The 20,916-nt window shown below is 40.0% G+C and overlaps 1 protein-coding gene across 2 annotated transcripts in view; it reads right to left on the bottom strand.

Moving 5' to 3' along the window:
* Window positions 1–1,668: 1,668 nt before the first annotated feature.
* The window catches only part of kif5ab (kinesin family member 5A, b), a 66,785-nt gene continuing 47,537 nt past the window's right edge, over window positions 1,669–20,916 (bottom strand). For both annotated transcript variants that reach the window (XM_061687092.1, XM_061687093.1), the window contains 11 exons: window positions 20,266–20,375; window positions 19,188–19,289; window positions 17,722–17,782; window positions 17,564–17,635; window positions 16,521–16,625; window positions 14,650–14,869; window positions 12,919–13,135; window positions 11,371–11,420; window positions 8,345–8,372; window positions 7,170–7,285; window positions 1,669–6,299 (listed from right to left, as the gene is read on the bottom strand). In XM_061687092.1, the coding sequence (XP_061543076.1) occupies window positions 6,280–6,299; window positions 7,170–7,285; window positions 8,345–8,372; window positions 11,371–11,420; window positions 12,919–13,135; window positions 14,650–14,869; window positions 16,521–16,625; window positions 17,564–17,635; window positions 17,722–17,782; window positions 19,188–19,289; window positions 20,266–20,375 (1,101 nt within the window). In that variant the 3' untranslated portion in view covers window positions 1,669–6,279. The remainder of the gene's footprint in view (window positions 6,300–7,169; window positions 7,286–8,344; window positions 8,373–11,370; window positions 11,421–12,918; window positions 13,136–14,649; window positions 14,870–16,520; window positions 16,626–17,563; window positions 17,636–17,721; window positions 17,783–19,187; window positions 19,290–20,265; window positions 20,376–20,916) is intronic.

Genomic DNA, 20,916 nt, shown 5'->3' with positions numbered 1-20,916 from the left:
AAATGAATAGAATTTAAAAAATAAAAACATAAAAACAAACTAAACATTACAAACTTAACATTTAGATTCAAACTGAATCACTGCAAACTAATTAAAACTATGAAAAACAAAAATGAGTTTCAAAAACTTAAGTGAAATAAATAATTACTAGTAATTATAACTATAACTAATAATTAGTAAGATTAATAATAAACAAAAGTTATTTGTCATACAATAAAGTCAAAACAGGTACAGTACAATAAAATAAAAAAATAAATCAAATGAAGTTACATTCAAATCAAATCACTGCAAACTAAAGTCAATAAAAATAGTAACATAAAAACATAACCCTAAAGTAAGCAAAGCAAACAAATGACAGCGTCAATCAAAAGTGAGCATTGTTACATACAGAAATAGACACTTTTTTTAAGTTTTGTGTTTTGTTTTGGATACAGCTCTAAAAATGAGCATTTGTGGCAGCCAAGATACTGTAATAGGAGCTTCTTCTGCAGGCAATGGAAGATTAAATCATGCAGCACAAACATCAGATTAGAATTGAATAGCTGTCAGCGTGCACAATAAGATGTCCTCAACTAAACGGACCTTGTCATATTCAATGGAAATAGTCCCCCCAAAATCTTTTGAATTCGACTAGTGACATTTTATTGTGCCATACACAAAATCAATGGCAATCTCCAGTTTCACAAAATGCTTTTAAAGTGATGAAAGCAGCAGAGGGCTCATCATTTATTTCATGACTTCATACCAGTTTTGTTGTCTATATTAATACATCATCATTTTTACATATATACTCACCTTGTTCTAATCCTGGAAGGTCGTCAGGGTGGGCGACACCTTTTCACCTGGCGTCTCCTGCGGAGAGCTTTGCTGGAGTGTGTCAGACTGGAGCGTATTCAAAGTGGATTTCTCGGCTACGAGTTTGCACTTTGCCCTTCTGGGTCCTGGCCTGGGCTCCGCATTCAGACACACACCCGACCTCCCACGATTACTCCCACATAGGTACTGGTAGCATGACATTAGATTAGACCGGAAGGATGATGTTCTTCTGGCATGGTTAACTTGAATATCAAACTTAGTTTGTTTAGTGATTGATGATGATACGTGTAGCAAATGTGTCATTTTGCCAGAGCTAAAATTATTTTAAAAAAATGTAATAATAAAAAAAGTTTGTGGTAGATATGTATGTTTTTTTTTTTTAGAGCTAACATTATTTAATGCTTTTTAAATACATTAAAAATAAAATCTATACTGAATATGTTGTAGCAAATTCTTGTCAAACTATATATATATATATATATATATATATATATATATATTTAAGTTCTGAGGATGATGATTAATTAATTATCGAATTCATTAATTAATAATTGTAATAATACATTAATTTACTTTAGATAAAACATATTTCCCAGACCTGAAATTTAATGTAATCTTTTTTTCTAAAGATTTTAAATAATAAAAATATATATCTAAAAATTTATGTCAGAGCTAAAATCAGAACTATATATATATATATATATATATATCTAAATATAATAAATTTAATCTAAATTTAAGTCGGTCATTTTGTTAAGCTAAAATTTATTAATGCAAATGTCAGAGACCCAAAAAGTAATATTATTTTTAAATACACACACACACACACACACACACACACACACACACACACTATATATATATATATATATATATATATATATATATAAAATGTAACTAATGCGTAAAATAATTTAAAAATGGGACTGTATCATATAATAATTTTATGGGGATACTCTGGGGATAAGATGTATTTTTTTGGGACAATAAGTAATTCAATGAGTTCCATATAGTATAGGTGTTGACATTTTATCTTGATGTAATTAACACCACTGATTCATGGGTGTGAGTATATCAGCAGCTAATTACAGCCAGCAGCAGCACCCAGCATCAATTAGCTTGCTCTACTTATCGATTTGTTTTTTTTTGCAAGTGTGTGGCTTGTGGCTGGCAAACAGAGCACAATCACATTATATACACTCTCAGTCCTTTTTTTTATTGAAAGGAGATTGAATTGGAGGACAAGTGTGTTTGCCAGCTTCTGCTACAAAGGGAAAGCACCGCATGCACAACATCACACGGGAGATATAAATGCAACAATACACCATGATACAAACATACAATTTGTCACCATTTTTTTGTTTTGTTTGTACTTCTCCAACATTCTTGTCATTCTTCTATTTCTGCATATTTAACGCTACGGTAGAACATCTCAGTGACGCAATATTTTCATATAGATAAACAGAGCAAGAAGACTAAAAACAAATCAATGTCATTTTGCACACTGCACAGTTTACAATCACAGTGCATGTCAGGATGCTTGTTTTGCTATTTATCTTTTTTAAATTATTGATGAGAGGTTATTCCCATTCAACTTGTGGTTTCTATAGGTTGTGTCAACATATTGCAATTGATTAAGCAAAGTTTGCTTGAGTTCACACTGGGGCACTGAAAACTACATTAAACTGAAATTACAAAATATAATAAAGGACAAGTAAGTCCAATAAATAACTAAAACATCCATCCATCTGACTTCAAGCGAGAGGCAGGGTGCACCCTGAACTGGTCGCCAGCCAATCGCAGGGCACGTACTGACAACAAATTCACACTCACATTTACACGTAAGGACAATTTAGAGTCTTCAATGAACCTAACAAGCATGTTTTTGAGATGTGGGAGGAAACCGGAAGTCCGCAGCCCAGATTCAAACCCCCAACCTCAGAACTGTGAGACGGCTGTGCTAACCACAAGCTTAAGGTGCCTGCTGACGTAATACATCAAAATGTAATGAAATTCCAAAGCAATCACAGTATTAAGTAAACCAAATAAGTAAAAATGAAATGAATAAAATAAAGCAACTAAGGAAATAATGATAAAATAAAATTCCACTGGAATCACTGCAGGCTTTTAAAAACTAAAATCAATTAAAAATCACAAATAAAATAAAATAAGTAAAATAAATATGAAACAAATAAAAAATAATTAGATACAATTAAATAAAAATAAAAGAAGCTAACATAAACTAAATAAATGAAATGAAAAATGAAAATAGCATTGAACTAAATTGCTGTAAACAAATTAAAACAGAATTAAAAGAAATCTGAATAAAATAAGCAAAACAAATGCATAGAAAACAAAATGAAAAATCAAGCCACATGAAAAAATAAAATGGGATTAAAACCTAATCACTTAAAACTAAAACCAATTGAAAAAAAAAACAAAAATAAAGCAAAAGTTAAACAAATGCAATTAATAAACACAACTAACTACATACAGTACAAATACTGTAAAATAAAAGGTGCGAAATTGGGGACACAGGAACAAAGTGAGAAAACGAGTCACAGACACATCAGAATAATAACAATAAAGTGCTTCATGCATATGTTAAGCCTCACTAGTCTTGTTTAAAAAGTTAAAAGAGAAAGACAGCTTGCTAAGTATTCACAAGCGCACCTGTTTTACGCACACACGAGCACACAACCCTCGCTTCCTGACTTGTTAATCAGGAAGCGTGACGGACGACAGTAATCAATCAAATCATCAATCACATGTAGCGTGACTCATCCGGGGTGCACTGAACTTGGATTTGAGGTCCAAAGTCAACAGACTGTTGGATGAGGTCATATGTACGAGTGTGCGCGTGTAACCTCAGCGTCATCATCAGCCTAACTAACCATAATAATAATAATTGAAAAATATATTTTTGACGGGATAACTTTGAGTATTTTGCAAAAGAGTAACGCTAAGCCAATGAAAACAAATGTTGCACATTAAACAGCGGCTCATAAATAAAAAGTAGCAAAATAAATAGAGATAATACGTTGTCTCTCAAACTGGAAGTACCGATCATATACTTAAAAATAGTTGCTTCACATCTTTTACCCCGTGCTTTTGCATCATAGCATCACTTTTAAACCCTGACAGACGCCATTCAACTTATACAACTCTAATAATTGCGACACCGAGAACTAGAGTGGGCTAACTCAATTGTTGTCATTTTTCAGGAGTGGTTTCAAATTTTTACGGCTGCAATAAAATCTGAGGGATTTTTATCAGAGTGATTTAAATCATGGCGGCACGGTGGAAGACTGGTTAGAGCGTCTGCCTCACAGTTCTGATGACCGGGGTTCAATCCCCGGCTCTGCCTGTGTGGAGTTTGCATGTTCTCCCCGTGCCTGCGTGGGTTTTCTCCGGGCACTCCGGTTTCCTCCCACATCCCAAAAACATGCATTCATTGGAGACTCTAAATCGCCCGTAGGTGTGACTGTGAGTGTGAATGGTTGTTTGTTTGTATGTGCCCTGTGATTGGCTGGCAACCAGTTCAGGGTACTGTACCCCGCCTCCTGCCCGATGACAGCTGAGATAGGCTCCAGCATGCCCGCGACCCTATTGAGGAGAAGCGGCTCTGAAAATGGATGGATGGATGGATTTAAATCACCACATAAATATGTGATTATGTGGCAATAACTACTTCTTCTGATTACTTGATTTAACATAAATTATAATTTCCCTCAGATTTTAGGTTATCCCAAACATGCGACAAATCTATTCATATTTCATGAAAGACATATGTATATATATATATATGTGTGTGTGTATATGTGTGTGTGTGTAAAGAAAAATAGCATCAGTTTGTGTAAAACCAAAAAGGTATGAGAACATCATGTTGGCGGAGGTGAGTGTTGTGAACCTGGCAGCATTTCAAAATCCTCATTTGGGAATAACCCTGATCCTATTTGATATATTACATACAGTGTATGTATATATTCATTGATCCTCCTGACAAGGTACTATAAACACCAATGTGCGCACACACATACATACACACAGGCACACACATTAGCACACACTCTGCCGGAACTACACTCTAAAACATGCATTCATCCAAGGCTAAAAATAGACCTAACAGATGCATAATTCACTCCTGTCTGAGTAACCAGAATGGCATGGTCCAGTAGTGGAAAAGAAACTACTATATTCTCATATATTTTTATCATTTTGTATATGTTTAAAAATACTCTTTTGATATATTTTTATTTCAGTAGAGATTTGGCTGCAAAGGGGTTGGTGGGGTGTGGGGGGCATACAGTACAGAACAGAACAACACAGTCTGTTGTCAAAAGAAATCACTATAGTAATATCATATTTCCTCATACAGTGGCTGGGATTGGGTGAGGCCTCTATTGTCAAGTGAAATTGGGCGTTTAATACAAAATAAAAATGATTATTATGGAAAAATGGCAAGAAATGAGGCAGACTAAAACAAACTAAGTTGTGTAGCTCCCCGGAACACAACATTGTGGCGCAACCACAAGTCGTATTAACTAAAAATATTATCTCCACATAACAAAACAGCAAGAAATAAGGCAGACTGTGCAGACCTATCAAGTCATCTAGCTTCCCAGAACATAAACATGGACCGACACAACATTGTGGCGTTACCACAAGTCAGAGTCGACTGGACCGACATTCATGGCAAAGTTCCTGTCTCTGCATAATGAACAAGCAAAAACAGCGACAGGTGGGCCAAAAAGAATAAGTTGCATAGCTACCCTGAAAAATAAACATGAACGCACACAACATTGTGAAGGGACCACAAGTTGGTATCCACTGCATTGCTAATCGCCACTAAAGACAGTCTCCACATAAAGAAACAACAACAACAGCTGAGTCAGACAAAGCAGCACTAATGAGGTGCCTAAAAATGGACACAGACAACGTTGTGGAGCGACCGCACATCAGCGTCTACGAGAACATTAAGCGCTCTCTCCACAAAACGTAAGACAGTTAACGTTAAAACAACATCGTTAGTAACGCGCGAGGAATTTACAACACCCGGTAGAACTCCACATTTGAATCCAACTGCGAGACTGTTTATGTGCTTCGGTAAGTGCTGCTGTTTATGTGAGCAACAGAGTTAAAAACGGACTCAATAGTTAACTTTTGAACGTCTTTGTGTAAAAAACAGCGGAAAAGGAAGTTCTTCTATTTGACGAAGTGGAACAACCTACACTGCAAATAATTACGGCATGGATTAGAGTATTAGAGTAAGGGACGGACACTATTTGAGGAAATATGGTAATGATAAAAAAGAAAAAAAAAATAACATTAATAGTAGTTTATGACAAACAGCACCTGCTAGTGGTGACCTCTGGTAATGCACATTTCCATCACACGCAGTCCTTGGACATAACAGAATAGGAGGAAGAAGATGGAGGTGTGTTACAGCAGGTGAGGACGAAGCTACAAAGACGGCTGATCAGCTGCATACAGATTTAGAGAGAGAGATAGAGAGAGAGAGAGAGAGAGAGAGTGAGAAAAGGGAAAAGAGCATACGTGAGAGACATCAGAGCGAAGCAAAAGACAGATGGCAGAGAAGAAGAGACAGCACTAAGTGAGTTCACTTTGCCAGAGGGAACGTGTCAAGCCGTCATTTGCTTTCGCAGGGAAAATGTGGATGTGTGGTTGGAACGTGCACATAGCGCTCCGAGGGGAACACGTGCGGTCTTCGCACAGTGTCAAATGCAGCAGAAAAATGTTAGTCCAAGGACTAACATCTCCAGCAAACGTTTGCCCCAAACTCATGAAATGTTGCTATCCCATGTTATTTTCGAATCGGGGTGGTCTCATTCATGTGGAGCACCGTATAGTTTAATAACGATTTCTGGAGCCAGATGATAAACAAAACAACAAAAACAAAAAACAAATGTGGTTCCAGATCAGGTTATGTTTACTCAAATTCTGTATCCGGCTCTGGATCTGGATTACAAACATGATCATGAATATTTTGTTTACATGCAACCAACTCCAGAATGCAATAAAGTGAAACAACTTGTTCACGTGATATAGTGAAGCAACACACTCGATGGCACTTACATAAAACAAAGCCTCCTCCATTGGCGGGTAGGTAATAAGAAGCATTTGTTGTTATTTGCATGCTTGTAAGCATGTACTGCAAATGACTGGTGGTAATGCAATGCAGCATGAAGAACACAAACACAGCATTGTTTCAGGCCCTCAAGGGAATAGATGTGCTAATGGATTCTGTAGGGCGAAGCTGATTGACGATGTGAGTTGTACATCTCGGCCAAATAAATCGTAAAGACGTTACTGGAGAGCTGAAGCTTTCTTACCTGCTAGCTTTTCTATTAGCTGGCGGTGGCCTCTTGAGTGCAAGCTGTCGAGTTTGCTCGGGTCCCGATTGTCACAGACGTCGCTGGTAGACACGGCGTTGTCGTTCATACACATGCTGGCCCACGAATAACACAATCATCATCATCATTATCATCATCATCATCACCATCACCATCACCATCACCATCACCATCACCATCACCATCACCATCACCATCATCATCATCATCAAGTGATAGAGCTGAAAAGTGAAGCGAGTGAGTGAAGCAGATCTGCTTGTGTTTTACCAGTGATGGTAAAACACAAGCTGCATGCTGGGTAAATGAGCATGATCGATCAATCAATCAATTAATCAATCAATCAATCAACCAATCAGCCTATCTATCTATCTATCTATCTATCTATCTATCTATCTATCTATCTATCTATCTATCTATCTGTCTGTCTATCTATCTATCTATCTATCTATCTATCTATCTATCTATCTATCTATCTATCTATCTATCTATCTATCTATCTATCTATCTATCTATCGTTTTATGTTAGCTTAGCTTATTTGTATTGTCCTTTCATGAGTTGTCTGTAGGTTTGCTTAGCATTGCTCAGCTTAGCTTAGCTCAGTTTGTCTTGATTTTACTTTCGTTTAATCTTTCTCTTAACTTTGTTTGGTCAAGTGTGTCTTGTCTTTTTGTGTCTTGGTTGGCCTATGTTATTTTAGCTTAACTTAGCTTGGTTTGTCTTGTTTAAATTTAGTTTTTCTTTACTTGGTTTCAATTTTTGGGTTAGCTTGACATGTTTTTCTTTGGTTAAACTCAGCCTATCTTAGCTATGAGTCCAACCTATATCTATCTACGTGCTAGTTATTTAGCTAATTAAGGAAATTGTTTTGAGTTGCTTGAGCAATCTAGTTTATGTTTTGTTTGACATTATCTTATCTTGGTTAAATTGAGTTTGTCATCTTTTCATGTCTTACCTTGGTTAGCCTAGCTTAATTTAGCTTAATTTAGATTCGCTACAGTTGACTTGTCTTGATGATGAAGTCTTGCTTTAACAAGAGCAAATACTTTGAGTGAGTTGGAAATAGATTTAATTCAGGCATCAGAAGTTTCAGCAAATGACTAAGAATTTCCAATACGGTATGATGTCATCTTTAAGACTGGGTGCTTGGTCTTACCTGTTGTCAATAATGTCTTTGGTGTTTCCTGTGGATATAAAGAGGCGTGTGAGGGGATGACGCAGGCTCATGCACAGTGAGCAGCAGTGACACATGCATTTAACATCAACTACATTGGCAATGTTATCCTTAGACAATCCCTTGGGGAAATTCAGTTTACTTGAATTTTGGACTCCTTCAATACACTTGAATGAGTGAATTACAGAGCATGCACAAGGGACTGCAACACATCTGTGTTAGGCCCTGAACAGTTTGGAATGTACAAGATAAAACAAAAAGTTACTAAATGTTTGGTCTTCACTCCCATCTACTAAAATGACAACATTCACCCCCACAGTGTCGTGTTTAGCAGAGAGACCTCTGGGAGTAGAAAGAATTGAGTGGCCAGACCTCATCCTAACTGAAAATACCAGAGATCGACTTGGGTCTACTGCTCATGTCAATAACAACCTGGCTGAGGAGTACATGTCATCCCACCATAGTGTGTGAGCAGCATGAGGTATCGGGCTGTTGCGTATGTGTATGATTCTTCTTATTTATTCTTTAAGTGCTACAGTGACCAAAACAATGAAAGTGGTTGACTCGTGCTGACTCATGGTAGACTCGCACAACCACAAAAGCTGACTTGTTATTTGTCATCTGGCTGCAGAGTGGAAGGCCACTCCACAACAGTGTGTGACTAGCAAAACAAGAGGTGTCAGGCTTTTGCGACTCTGTATGATTCTTGTCCTCGTGTTACACAGACCAAAACAACCACAGTGGCTGACTTGCTACGACATCTGGTGAAGGAACGGAAGATCACCCCACAGTAGTGTGTGACCAGCATGAGGTGCCAGGCTATTGTGGGTGTGCATGCATCTTTCTCAAAAAATTAAGGCTCTTTACATGAAAACGTGTGGGATAAGCTTGAACATGTCATTTGTGCAGTAATGAGTGACACAACCACATTGACTGAAGACTCAGGATTGAGATGTGGAATCCCATCCAAAGCAGTGTGTGACCAGCGTAATGCATCAGGCTTTCGTAACTGTGGACGGTTCTTCCTTACACTGCTGAGGCTCTTGCACTGGACACTCGTGGGATCAACTTGGCCGTGATGTTCGTGTTAAAGTGACTGTTTGAAGAGTGGAGGGCCACCCCACAGCAGTGTGTGACCAGGATAGTGACCATAAATGAATAAAGCACTGATAGACAACATACTGTATGTGCGATCATCACTTTGTGGACTCGTTTAGGCAGAATTGTTTTACTGGAGGGGGCAGTTAGCGCCCAGCTAATGTCATGCTCCTTTTTTATTCATTCATATTACTTAATGTGAAAGAACAAGCCCCTTATTGCTTTTCTATTAGAGCCCAGTTTACACAATTATCCTAACTTTTAAAGGCTACTTGTCAATTCCCATGATCACAATGGCATTTTCCTGCTGAGATCACAACCACCACATAATCTACTTTACATAATATTACTTTTTATCAACTAAACACCTGCAGTTCTGGGTAAAAAACAAACAAACAAAAAAAGCACTCCCAAGAAATTATGGCTGCAGTCAGCGGAGAACAATTCAGTCATTTCCGGGTGCCTAACTGGGTGCTTGGATGAAACGTAGCAACTATGTCTGCCTCCTCCTGTGTCCCTGAACTACTCACGAGGGAGAATCGTCACCATTTTAGCTTCTCATAGACTCGAAAAGAAAAAGCACACTTACTGGACAATTCATTAGGTAGACAAGCGCAATCCTATCACATCCCATTTAGCCTTTTCAAAGATAGTAATGCTTTATTTTTGGCAAGATAAAACTTATTTTGACCCTCTCATATAGCTAAATAAGGTGACTGCAATATTATTACATTGTGCAGGTGTACCTAATGTTGTGCCCGATCAGTGGACAGTAATAGACTTTGGCTCATTGTTATTCATGTCCGGAGCCGTCGTAAATTTCGTGGCACTTTGCACAAATGTAACGACTTGGCTATCGTCAGGAAACCTCATGGGTGTCCAGATTGTTACACCATCCAGGCTTTTCCATTTGTAGGGAAACTATATGGCAGATAATGAAGTTCTAAAATCCACCAGGAAAACCTCGTTTCCTGAAATGCACCAAAAGAGCACTGGAGGTACACCACATGCACAGTTTTTACTGCTCTTATTGATGATTCCTCCCCTCCAAAATTTGCGTTGAAATCCGCACTGCAGTAATCCCCGCGGTGCTTCCGTTTTCGGTTCGCTATTTGAAAATGTACCCATAATATTTTGGGGGGGAACCACAAGATGGTGACAAAGCCCTATCTAATATAGTAGTTGGTCTCAAGGAAGTACGTTGACGTGATCTCAAGTGAGAGACAAACTTTGTAAGTCGGGCAAGAGCCAAGTTTTACCTGGGTTGTTAGTAGAAGTTAGGAGAGTCTTAGCTTTGAAATCAAATTATTTGTAATCCATTTATTTTTAAAGGCAATGTTTTAAGATGATCTTAAAGTGATATTAAACTATTTTGGGATCATATTTTGTGGTATATTTACAGTTTAAACATGGGGACATCAATTTGTTGTGGATTTTCGCTATGGGGGATTACTGTGTACTGTTCAACTCTTATGTTTATTATTGAGGATGTACTATGCATTAGTGTAGGACTGCACTGCCTCACACTGAGAGCTGTTTCTTAGTCTTGCTACACAGGAGACGCAAAATCCAGTTGCAGCGTTCCAGCTTTGCTTCTGTTGTTACTGTTACCGAGCAACTGCCATCATTTGCTCAGACGCTGACATGGATTGACACAGCCGGCCTTATCTGTCTCCTCCAGAGGCCATCTACCAGCCTCATATCATGTACGTCATCCATAGAAGGTGCCTGGGTGGCACGCATGCACCACGCTAAAGTATAGACGTTATTCACTATGGCGGCGGGGAAAAAGCAAAAAAAAGGAAGCAAGGTTGGAGAGAAGAACTTCCTGAGTGAGACTCCTTAACCCCGCCGACAGATATGATGACACATCTCATTATCATAACAGGCTCTGTGAGGCTGGAGCTCACCGTTTTCTGAATCGAGCATCTCGGCGGTGTCGGCTTGACTCGGCAGAGGCCTACAAACAACGGGGAGAGAGGCTCAAATAAGCAATCAGAACGTCTTAGGTTTTGATTTGTGAATCAGCAGAGCAAAAGATACCAGGGGTGTAACGGTAGGCCAAAAATCACGCTTCACATTCAGGGAAGAAAATGCAAAAACATAAAACTGCTGCGCTTTTGTGTAAACAGGAACACATTTAATGACATTCAAAATGAAACTGCCAACTGCAAGTAGTAAATTCTCAAATAAACAAAATAACAAATACAATAAAATAAATATATACTAATAGATACAGTGCATCCATAAAGAATTCACAGCACTTTACTTTTTCTAAGTTGTTATATTAAAAGTGTTATTCCAAAATGGAGTCAATTCATTCATAAAATAAAAACTAGGAAATCATGTGCCTAAGTATTCAGAGGCTTTGCTCAATATTATTTTGATGCAGCTTTGTTTTTGAAGCTCATGCCACAAGATTGGCACACCTACCGTAGCTTTGGGCGGTTTTGCCCGTTGCGCTTGCCAGCACCTCTCAAGTTCCAGCCGGCTGGAAGGGGAGCGTCTGTGCATGTGATTGCTTCGTTTTTTGTGTTTTTATTTTTAATAAATTGGAAATAATCTATCCATCCATCCATTTTCTGAGCCGCTTCTCCTCACTAGGGTCGCGGGCGTGCTGGAGCCTATCCCAGCTGTCATCGGGCAGGAGGCGGGGTACACCCTGAACTGGTTGCCAGCCAATCGCAGGGCACATACAAACAAACAACCATTTAGACTCACAATCACACCTATGGGCAATTTAGAGTCTCCAATTAATGCATGTTTTTGGGATGTGGGAGGAAACCGGAGTGCCCGGAGAAAACCCACGCAGGCACGGGGAGAACATGCAAACTCCATACAGGCGGGGGCGGGGATTGAACCCGGGGCCTCAGAACTGTGAGGCTGACGCTCTAACCAGTCGGCCACCGTGCCGCCGAAATAATCTATAAATGAATAAATAAATGTGTTCACTTTGTCATTTTGGGATGAATTCCATCCATATTGGGATAAGGCTGTAACATAAAATATGAAAAGGTAAAGCGCTTTCTGGATGCATTGTAACATCTTAAATCTTTGTGCAACATGTGGTTTGTTTTCTTATGAGGAAATGAATGAATGTAGTTCATGTTCAAGTTCAAGTTCAACTGTAACAGTTTAAACTGCTATAAAACCACTTAACGCATTTGTTATTGCTTTGGCTCCATTTGAAGAGCCTGTGATAGGCTTTTTAGAGGCTGCTGGAAGTTACTTGAGCACCATGTTGCACTGATTTTCACGTTCGTGTGATGCCCTTTCAAATGAGTGAACAATTTTGACGTACTGCCCAAATCCACCAGCCAGAGGCTGAGCGTGAGGCAGTTACACCTCCAGTCCCTTACCTAATACATTCCGAGTGGGAACTTTCAAATTTCCACACCGAAATCACATGTACCGTTACACCCCTACTAAACACAACATGCTCGCCAATAGCGACTCACATGTTCTGAGCATTGTTTTGGTGGTCCAAGCATCCAACGGGTCGGTTCTGGTTAGTTTCGGGGGCAGTGCGACCGCTCTCCGGTGCCGGAGTGGCAGCTTGTGGAGCTGGCGGGTCACCGCGGGGTGAATCGTCACTCACTGAAACAGGGTGCTCGCTGAGGCCTCGGGTGAAGAGGGTGTGCGTGGGTGAGGCGTGGCCAGGACGCACAGGCTTAGCTGTTAAAGATGAGAAATGTTCTGATGTAAAGTCTCAAAAAAAACACAATCACCATTAATCTAATAAACACACCAGTGGCGGTTCTAGACCAATTTTAGTGGCGGGGGGGGTGCAGCCTGGGGCCCATTGTCCTCTCATAGGGGCAGTTGTTTACACCTCTCCAAGGACTGCAGTGGTGAACCAGGCCAAAACAACTAGGGAGCTATATTTTTCATTTTTGGGGCTGGCTTGAACCAAACCTCCATCTCACCTCAAATAAATACAGTAATCTCCCACATATTTGCAGTTAACTATACATGAATTAACGTATTGTGTTTTTTTAAAACTCTTTCTAAAATAATTTAAGATGCTGCCAAAACCCCGTCTAAATAGGAAAGTAGTATAGTAAACCCCTATTTTTGACAAGGAGGATACATTCCAGACCCACCTGCAATAGGTGTTTTTCTGTTTTACCCTTACACTTGAAACACAAACTCAAACTTATTTAAACACATTGTACACATTTTTGAACATGAAAAAAAATTCTACACATAAAATGTATAGAAAATACTGTACGTATCGCAGGGTCTACGTGTTAGATATGTGCCTTTAAAAGGCGGGGCCTAACAGGGTGGCGTGTGACGTCGGCGAGTGCCTGGGCGAAAGCTGTGGTCGACAGCAGCTCCTGCGTGAATGAGCTTGTTGTGTTTATGTGTTAACTCTTCTGAAAAGCTGCTGAAAAGTGCACCGGCGACTGCGGCTCTCCTTTCCCGCATGTGAGGGCATTACAGCAAGTCAGTATATTGTAAAAACGGTAGTTTTAAAAATCTGAAAAATGCAAAATAGTGGGGGAACACAGTACCGTTGTAAACCCCTTGTATTTGAGGAAATATAATAGCTATACAAAAAGAATAGTCAACTTTAAAAAAAAATTATTAATAATTGTGCCGACAGTCGTCTTAAACGTGATGTCTCCAAGTTTAAAATCAACAGGATTCTTGCTTTGACGTGGAAAAATAATTTTTATTCATTGTTTGTCACATTGTCAGACCGTTGGTGCTTTGTCAGAAATAAAATACGGTGATGGATAGGATCTTAAAATAAACAACAACACTGGAGTCCATCCCTGAGCGGGGATGAAAAAAAAAAAAAGCAATTTAGAGTTCTTCCCTCGCAAATCTTATTGAAATTCATAACAAGAAGATTTGATTAATACGAGTTCATGCGAGACGGAATAACCAGGATCAGAGCGTGACACGCACACGCGCACACGAACGCAACAGGAACATGTGGGGCTTTCTCACGGTGCAATTCGAGAGCAATTATCCGGTGTGAAGGTGATGAAACGCAGACTGCAGGCATCTCATGTGAAAAGTTAATAATGACATTTCCTCACTTAGGTTCTATTGAACCTACACAGCATTTAGATGAAGCTCTTTGCATCCATTTTTTTTGTCACTTGTGTGTGCCTTGACATCTTCCTATAATGTAGCTCAGTTCACATCCTGAAATGCAAAGCGGCGACGTACAGTACCTATATGTGCGGCGTGAGGACGTCGGAAGGGATTCCTGGTCCTCATCATGACGTCCTTGATGCGCTCCAGTTCCTGCTGGTACCGCTGTCGGTCCTTCATGGCGCCTTCTTTGGCCTCCTTCAGGGCGCCCTCCAGCGCCTTGACTCGCTCTGCGGTGGACCGAAGACGCTTCTCCAGCTTCGGGAGCTCGCAGCGGAGGTCTGCATTGTCGCGGACCAACTACGACACACAAACAACAAAACCAACTCGTAAAATCATCATGGATTACAGTAATTGCTCTCTCTTTTTTCAATTTGTTAAGATTTTTACAGGAAATACTGTTGTGCATGTGCACGGACCATGGTAGAAAAAAGGTTGATGTATTTGCTGTCTGTGTGATTTATTAGTTGAAAGAGAAAATGGAGATTGAACAGTTCCGGTATATAAATATATGTATTTGGTAAACTCCCTTTTCATACAGTATTGAACCACTGTGCAGTACATGTGTGCTGTATTGTGGGTCTGGATACTAGTGTGAAGCTCATTTGCAGCTTTGGTGTAACTGCAGTGCAGAGACCGCCGTGCTTCGTCCTGGAGTTTGTTGATTTATGACCAGTGAGTTTGTGCTCAATTCCTACAGCATCAGCAGGAGGCAAGCCACAGTAGGATTAGATCACTGCAGCAGTCATTAACAACAACTCTGGGCGGAGGTCCACTACATTTGTTTGCGTCAGACACAGCGGAAGTCGTACAAATGCGAATTTGACCAACACTTTCAGGGGGAAAAAACAAATCTTGCGATTGCTTTTTCTTTGGCTTTCTTTTTTTTTTTTTTGAAAAGAAGAAATAGTCTCAACAAGGGAGGTTACACCATTTCCTATCAAAGTTAAAGTAGTCTCACTAAAAGTCTGCTGGGATTGACAGCGGCGGCACGGTGGCCGACTGGTTAGAGCGTCAGCCTCACAGTTCTGAGTACCCGGGTTTAATCCCCGCCCCCGCCTGTGTGGAGTTTGCATGTTCTCCCAGTGCCTGCATGGGTTTTCTCCGGGCACTCCGGTTTCCTCCCACATCCCAAAAACATGCATTAATTGGAGACTCTAAATCGCCCGTAGGTGTGACTGTGAGTGCGAATGGTTGTTTGTTTCTATGTGCCCTGCGATTGGCTGGCAACCAGTTCAGGATGTATCCCGCCTCCTGCCCGATGACAGCTGGGATAGGCTCCAGCACGCCCGTGACCCGAGTGAGGAGAAGCGGCTCAGAAAATGGATGGATGGATGGATGGATGGAATTGACAGCAGTTCACCCGCGACCCTAATGAGGATAAGCGCTCTAGAAAATGGCTGGATGGACGATTGATATTGACCTTCAGCAAAGTTGACTGAGGTCTGACCATGGAACAGATTATTTCCATTAATTCCTATGGAAGAAAAACAGTTTGTGTGCATGAGGCTGAATTCATGTGCGTTCACTAAAATCTAATAATCTATTTTCCGCATTGTCGCTTGGTTTCCCTGAAGGCACCTTGCTGCTCCAACGCTTGCCGCTGCTCTTTTTTTTGTCTTTTTTTTTTTTTAAAAAAGAATTTATTAATTATTTATTTTCCCAAGGAGACGCTCAAGTGAAGTCTCCGCGCTCGGCTGATTGATGATCCTGAGAGGCGCTTGCACCCAAAGGAGAACGACAACAACGCATGCGGCGCATCGTGCTTACTTTGAATTTATTTGCCTGGTTTTTTTTTTTCTTGCTTTCCAAAGGAGTTGTTGCAAGCTTCAGAGCAATACATACAGTGCAATATGTTCTCATTTTTAACAGTGCAGAGGACAGCTCATGACTTTGTTATTTTGTCTCTTTCGCCGTGAAATGTTGCTGGACATGTGCCGGTTGGGATCACCTGCTTGTGGACCTTTGTCAGCTGGTCAAGATTGTTCTCCAGAAAGGAAATTTTTTGCTTCTGGGTGATGTATCCGCCGCTGCCGTCACGCTCCATATCTGCACTCTGGCAAAACAGCAACATGTGGCTTTAAATACATGCCGGGCCAGGTACATACTTTACAATTGTTTCATTTGAATACATTTACTCATATTTATTACAAATACATTTATTAAACATAGTTTAATTGGGGTTTTGTACCAGGGTTCGGGTTTCAAAATAGGGTTTCTAACCTAAGTTAGGGTTTGCAGTTAGGGTTTCAAATCATGGTTTCAAGACAGATTTAAGGTTTTATGCAAGGGATTCAAAGGTTTACAACGATGTTTTCAAGTCCAGATGTAAATTTGTGTGCGTGTTGACAGGGCGAGGACCCTGAAAGTGGTGGTGAGCTTGCTCCTTGCTTCCTTCCTTCCTTCCTTCCTTCCTTCCTTCCCATGTTCCTGAAACCTTACTGCCTTTCTTCCTTCATCATTCCTTCTTTCTTTCAACCTTTCTGTCTTTCTTCCTTTATTCCATCCTTCTTTCCATCCATTCTACCTTACCTCCTTCTTTCCTTCATCCACCCTTCCTTCCGTCAGCCTCCCTAAATTCTTCCTTCCTCCTTTTCCCCTTCATTCCTTTGTCCTTCCTTCAATTCTGCCTTGATTCTTTCGTCTTTCCATCCTTTGTTTGTGCCTTTGTCCTTCCTTCCCTCCTTGCTACCTTGCTTCTCTCCATACCATCCTTGTTTTTCTTTCCATCTTATCTTCCTCCCTTTTTTCTTTCATCATCTATCCTTTCATAATCCCTTCTACCTCAAATCCTTCCATTGTTCCAAAGTGATACATGAAAGCGCCTGACCTGTAAAAGATGAACTCTACAAGTGTATTTTGCTTTTTATTTGGCTTTTTGTGTTGTTGCCTTTTGTAACCATAAAACAGTACATTGAAGTTACTGTGTCACAGGAACGCTTCTCAGTACAACATGAGCAATACACTTAATCAAATAGGATTTGTGTGACTTACCTTTCTCACGCGAGTGGTGAGGTCTTGGACAAAAAACCTGCGTAGGTTGTGGAGGCTGTGCAGCTCGCGGGCCTCCAACAGGAGCAGGAATGAAGCGCAATTATCAGCTTGCAGGGCCAATCCGCAACATCAGAAGTCATACGAGTAGAGAGACTTACCACCGTCTCTTCCAGGCCCTTTAGGTCCTGCTTGGACTGCTCGTGTCTCTCGTGGAGAAATCTAAAAGTTACCAGGAAGATGGAGAATTCAAAAGTGTGCTGCACATGTCTGGAGAATTCATACTTTTTTTTTTTTTTTCAAGAAAAGAAAAAATCTGCCATGTGATGCAATATGCTGCAAAGGTCAGGGCAGAGCCTATTTGGCAGCTGACAAACGGAAGGAGAAAAATCCTAGACTTCACAGAGATGTAATAGTTAAACTAAACCACCGATTGCATCATTGTGTCTGGAACACCAGCCATTTTATTAGGTACACAAGGCATGTCCAATACAAGGCCCGTATCAAATGAACAGCTATACTGGATGGATGGATGGATGGATGGATGGATGGATGGATGGATGGATGGATGGATGGATAGATAGATAGATAGATAGATGGATAGATAGATAGATAGATAGATAGATAGAGAGAGAGAGAGAGATAGATAGATAGATAGATAGATAGATAGATAGATAGATAGATAGATAGATAGATAGATAGATAGATAGATAGATAGATAGACAGACAGACAGACATTTTTGTCGTCAGTCAGTATCTCCGCCCCTATTTGTCATGGTAACGAAAGCCGAACCCGGCATTGACCCCACAATTTGAGCAGTGGCTCATTTGCATAAGAGAGTCCTCCCACTTCAAAAAAAGGCCAATTTCAGTAAGGCAGAAAAAGAACAGGGAGAAAGAGTAATAATATGTCAAAGTGAGCCAAGACCTGCTGTTGGAAACGGTATAAAGCCATTTATAATGGTTATTAATGTTTTACAACATTATAAACATCATTATTCAGCTACTTGCCAAGAGTACGCTTAGTGTAAAGTGATGTTTTTACGTTTTATTCTTTAGCTACATGAGGGTTTTTTTTTTTTTTACCACTGTTAACTACAGCCACTGCAATAATTAAAACTGCGAGCAGCAATGAATGGGCCCTTGCGCACCCTTTGTCATGGCGAATCCTCAAAATGCTCATTAAACCTTGACTCAAAGCTCCGCCCACATCTGAAAGTGCAAACAAAAAGAGTGGCAATTCAGCATTGCACAACTGTCTAGGATTTCTGCTTCTGAATGGAGCTCACTGGAGACCAAAATGGCTGCTACAAACCAAAATGACCGACTTCTTGTTCAATTTCGGGCCTGGGTCCTTGAGACGTTTTCATGTGCACTGTCATGATAGACATGTCCACCAAATTACGTGTAGATCGGAGAAAATATCCGCCATTTAATGACCTAACAAACCTAATGATTGTCAGTAGGTTGCCCACCCCACGACTATTGCGAAAATGACAGAAGTCAGGATGAGAAAACAAAGGGGATCAAGATGGGGGATATGAAACAAAAGAACCAGGTGGCCCGCAGTCTTTCCGGCATGGGCGAGTGTTTGAACGCTGGCCAAAAAAAGAAAGCGGAGACTCACGTCAGCTCCTCCAGCTGTCTGCTCTTTTGACGCTCTCGTCCGCGGAGACGCTCGTAGTCGTTGTGCAGTTGCTCCAGCTCCAGCTCCTGCTTCTGGTTCCAGCTGAAAGGATGCACACGCACACACAATGCGGACGTTTTATATCACTTCATACCATTAATATACGTACTCTTGTCATACTACTTCTCAATATGTAGTCTGTATGCAGAGTTGTAAGCGACATGTCTGGTTTAGGGGCCTCATTTAATTTTGTGCAATTTTCTGCTCCTGTTAGGTTTCTTTCATATTGTGGTTTGAAAATACACTTTGCAAATGTAATTATGTGTGTTTCAGTTTCAAAAGATCAAACGTGTTTTCAAAGGCTATTTTTTTTGGGGGGGGGAAGATTAAATTAAAAGACATCAAAGGCAGTTTTTTAAAGAATAAAATAAATGAAATAATAGTGCTGGATTGAATGCAAAAAAAATATATTTGAGAAATTAAAACAAATTCTTTTAGACACATTATGTTTTAAAATTATTAAAAATGAAAATGAAATAATATATAATAATAATAACACAATTAAAAAATAACATAAAATATAATATTAATAATTGTTAAATGATTAATTATTGAATTCTATGCATTTAATCAAAGGATATTTAAAGAATATTTTTAAAACAGAAAATTACCTTAAATTCAATTCAATTGAAGTAAAGTTTTTTAAAAATACATTAAAATAGATTATTACATTAATCCTTATTACATGCATTTGTATTGTAAAAATCTGAAATAAAATTAAGGGCAACTTTGTAAAAACATAACCAAATAAATTCCAATTCAAAGGCTATTTTTGAAACGGTTTGATTTACAAATGTGTGTCATTTAATGGAAAAATGTGAGTCCAAGGGTGAGACTAGTTGAGATTGTCATTGTCCCTTGAGGGCCACAAATGAATTCCTCCTGTGACCCCTTTTACCAACAGTAATTACTTGATTAATGAATTTATAGTTAAAGATGACTTCTCCTTCCATTAGCAGTTCTCCTACTTCCCTCTCGATCATGCGAGGGCGACGAATGTCACGATTGAGCCACTGACTGGGTTAAGTCGTTGACGATCCCCTGCTGCTCATTGATTTTGTCGCGCAGGTGGCCGAGCTGCTCGCTGTGCGCCGCGCGGTGCGACTCCATCTGCTGCTCCAGAAGCCTCTGAGGGAGGAGGAGGAAGACCCGCCATTGTCAGGTAAAAGTGGGCAGCACACAACTTGGTGGACAAAAGTATTGGGATACCTGGCCCAACATTAGCGCAAGGTGATGGGCCTGATAGCGCAACAATTTTAAATGTTAAACTCTAAATATTTACGACGGCAAATCTTTATGTGTCAATAAACACAAAGAATGCATGCTTTACAAATGAAAGGGAATGATACCCAATTAAGAAGCGACTTCAGGCAACTAATTCTTCTTCTACTGTCATGCTTTGTTACCCGAGGCACCATGCTGCCTCTCATAGGTCATTCTCGGTACTACGATGGACATACAATTTGGGGGCGGAGAGTCGCGATTGTCGGTGGAAATATCGTAGCGTGGTTTACTTTGTTGGTGATCTCGAATACGCCATACACTATAAGAGCAGTACGGGCTGACTTAACCGTTTTTTCCTTAATCATGTGTGGGGCCGTAAACGTTTTAAAAATCGGTTAAGACGTAAAAAATCGGCATGCATTTATCTGCCCGTGCCTTGTACACA

The sequence above is a fragment of the Phycodurus eques genome, chromosome 10, assembly GCF_024500275.1.
Source record: "Phycodurus eques isolate BA_2022a chromosome 10, UOR_Pequ_1.1, whole genome shotgun sequence".
NCBI classification, from domain to species: Eukaryota; Metazoa; Chordata; class Actinopteri; order Syngnathiformes; family Syngnathidae; genus Phycodurus; species Phycodurus eques.
The sequence above is the reverse complement of the archived record's forward strand: the minus strand, read 5'-3'. Positions and strand labels throughout refer to the sequence as shown.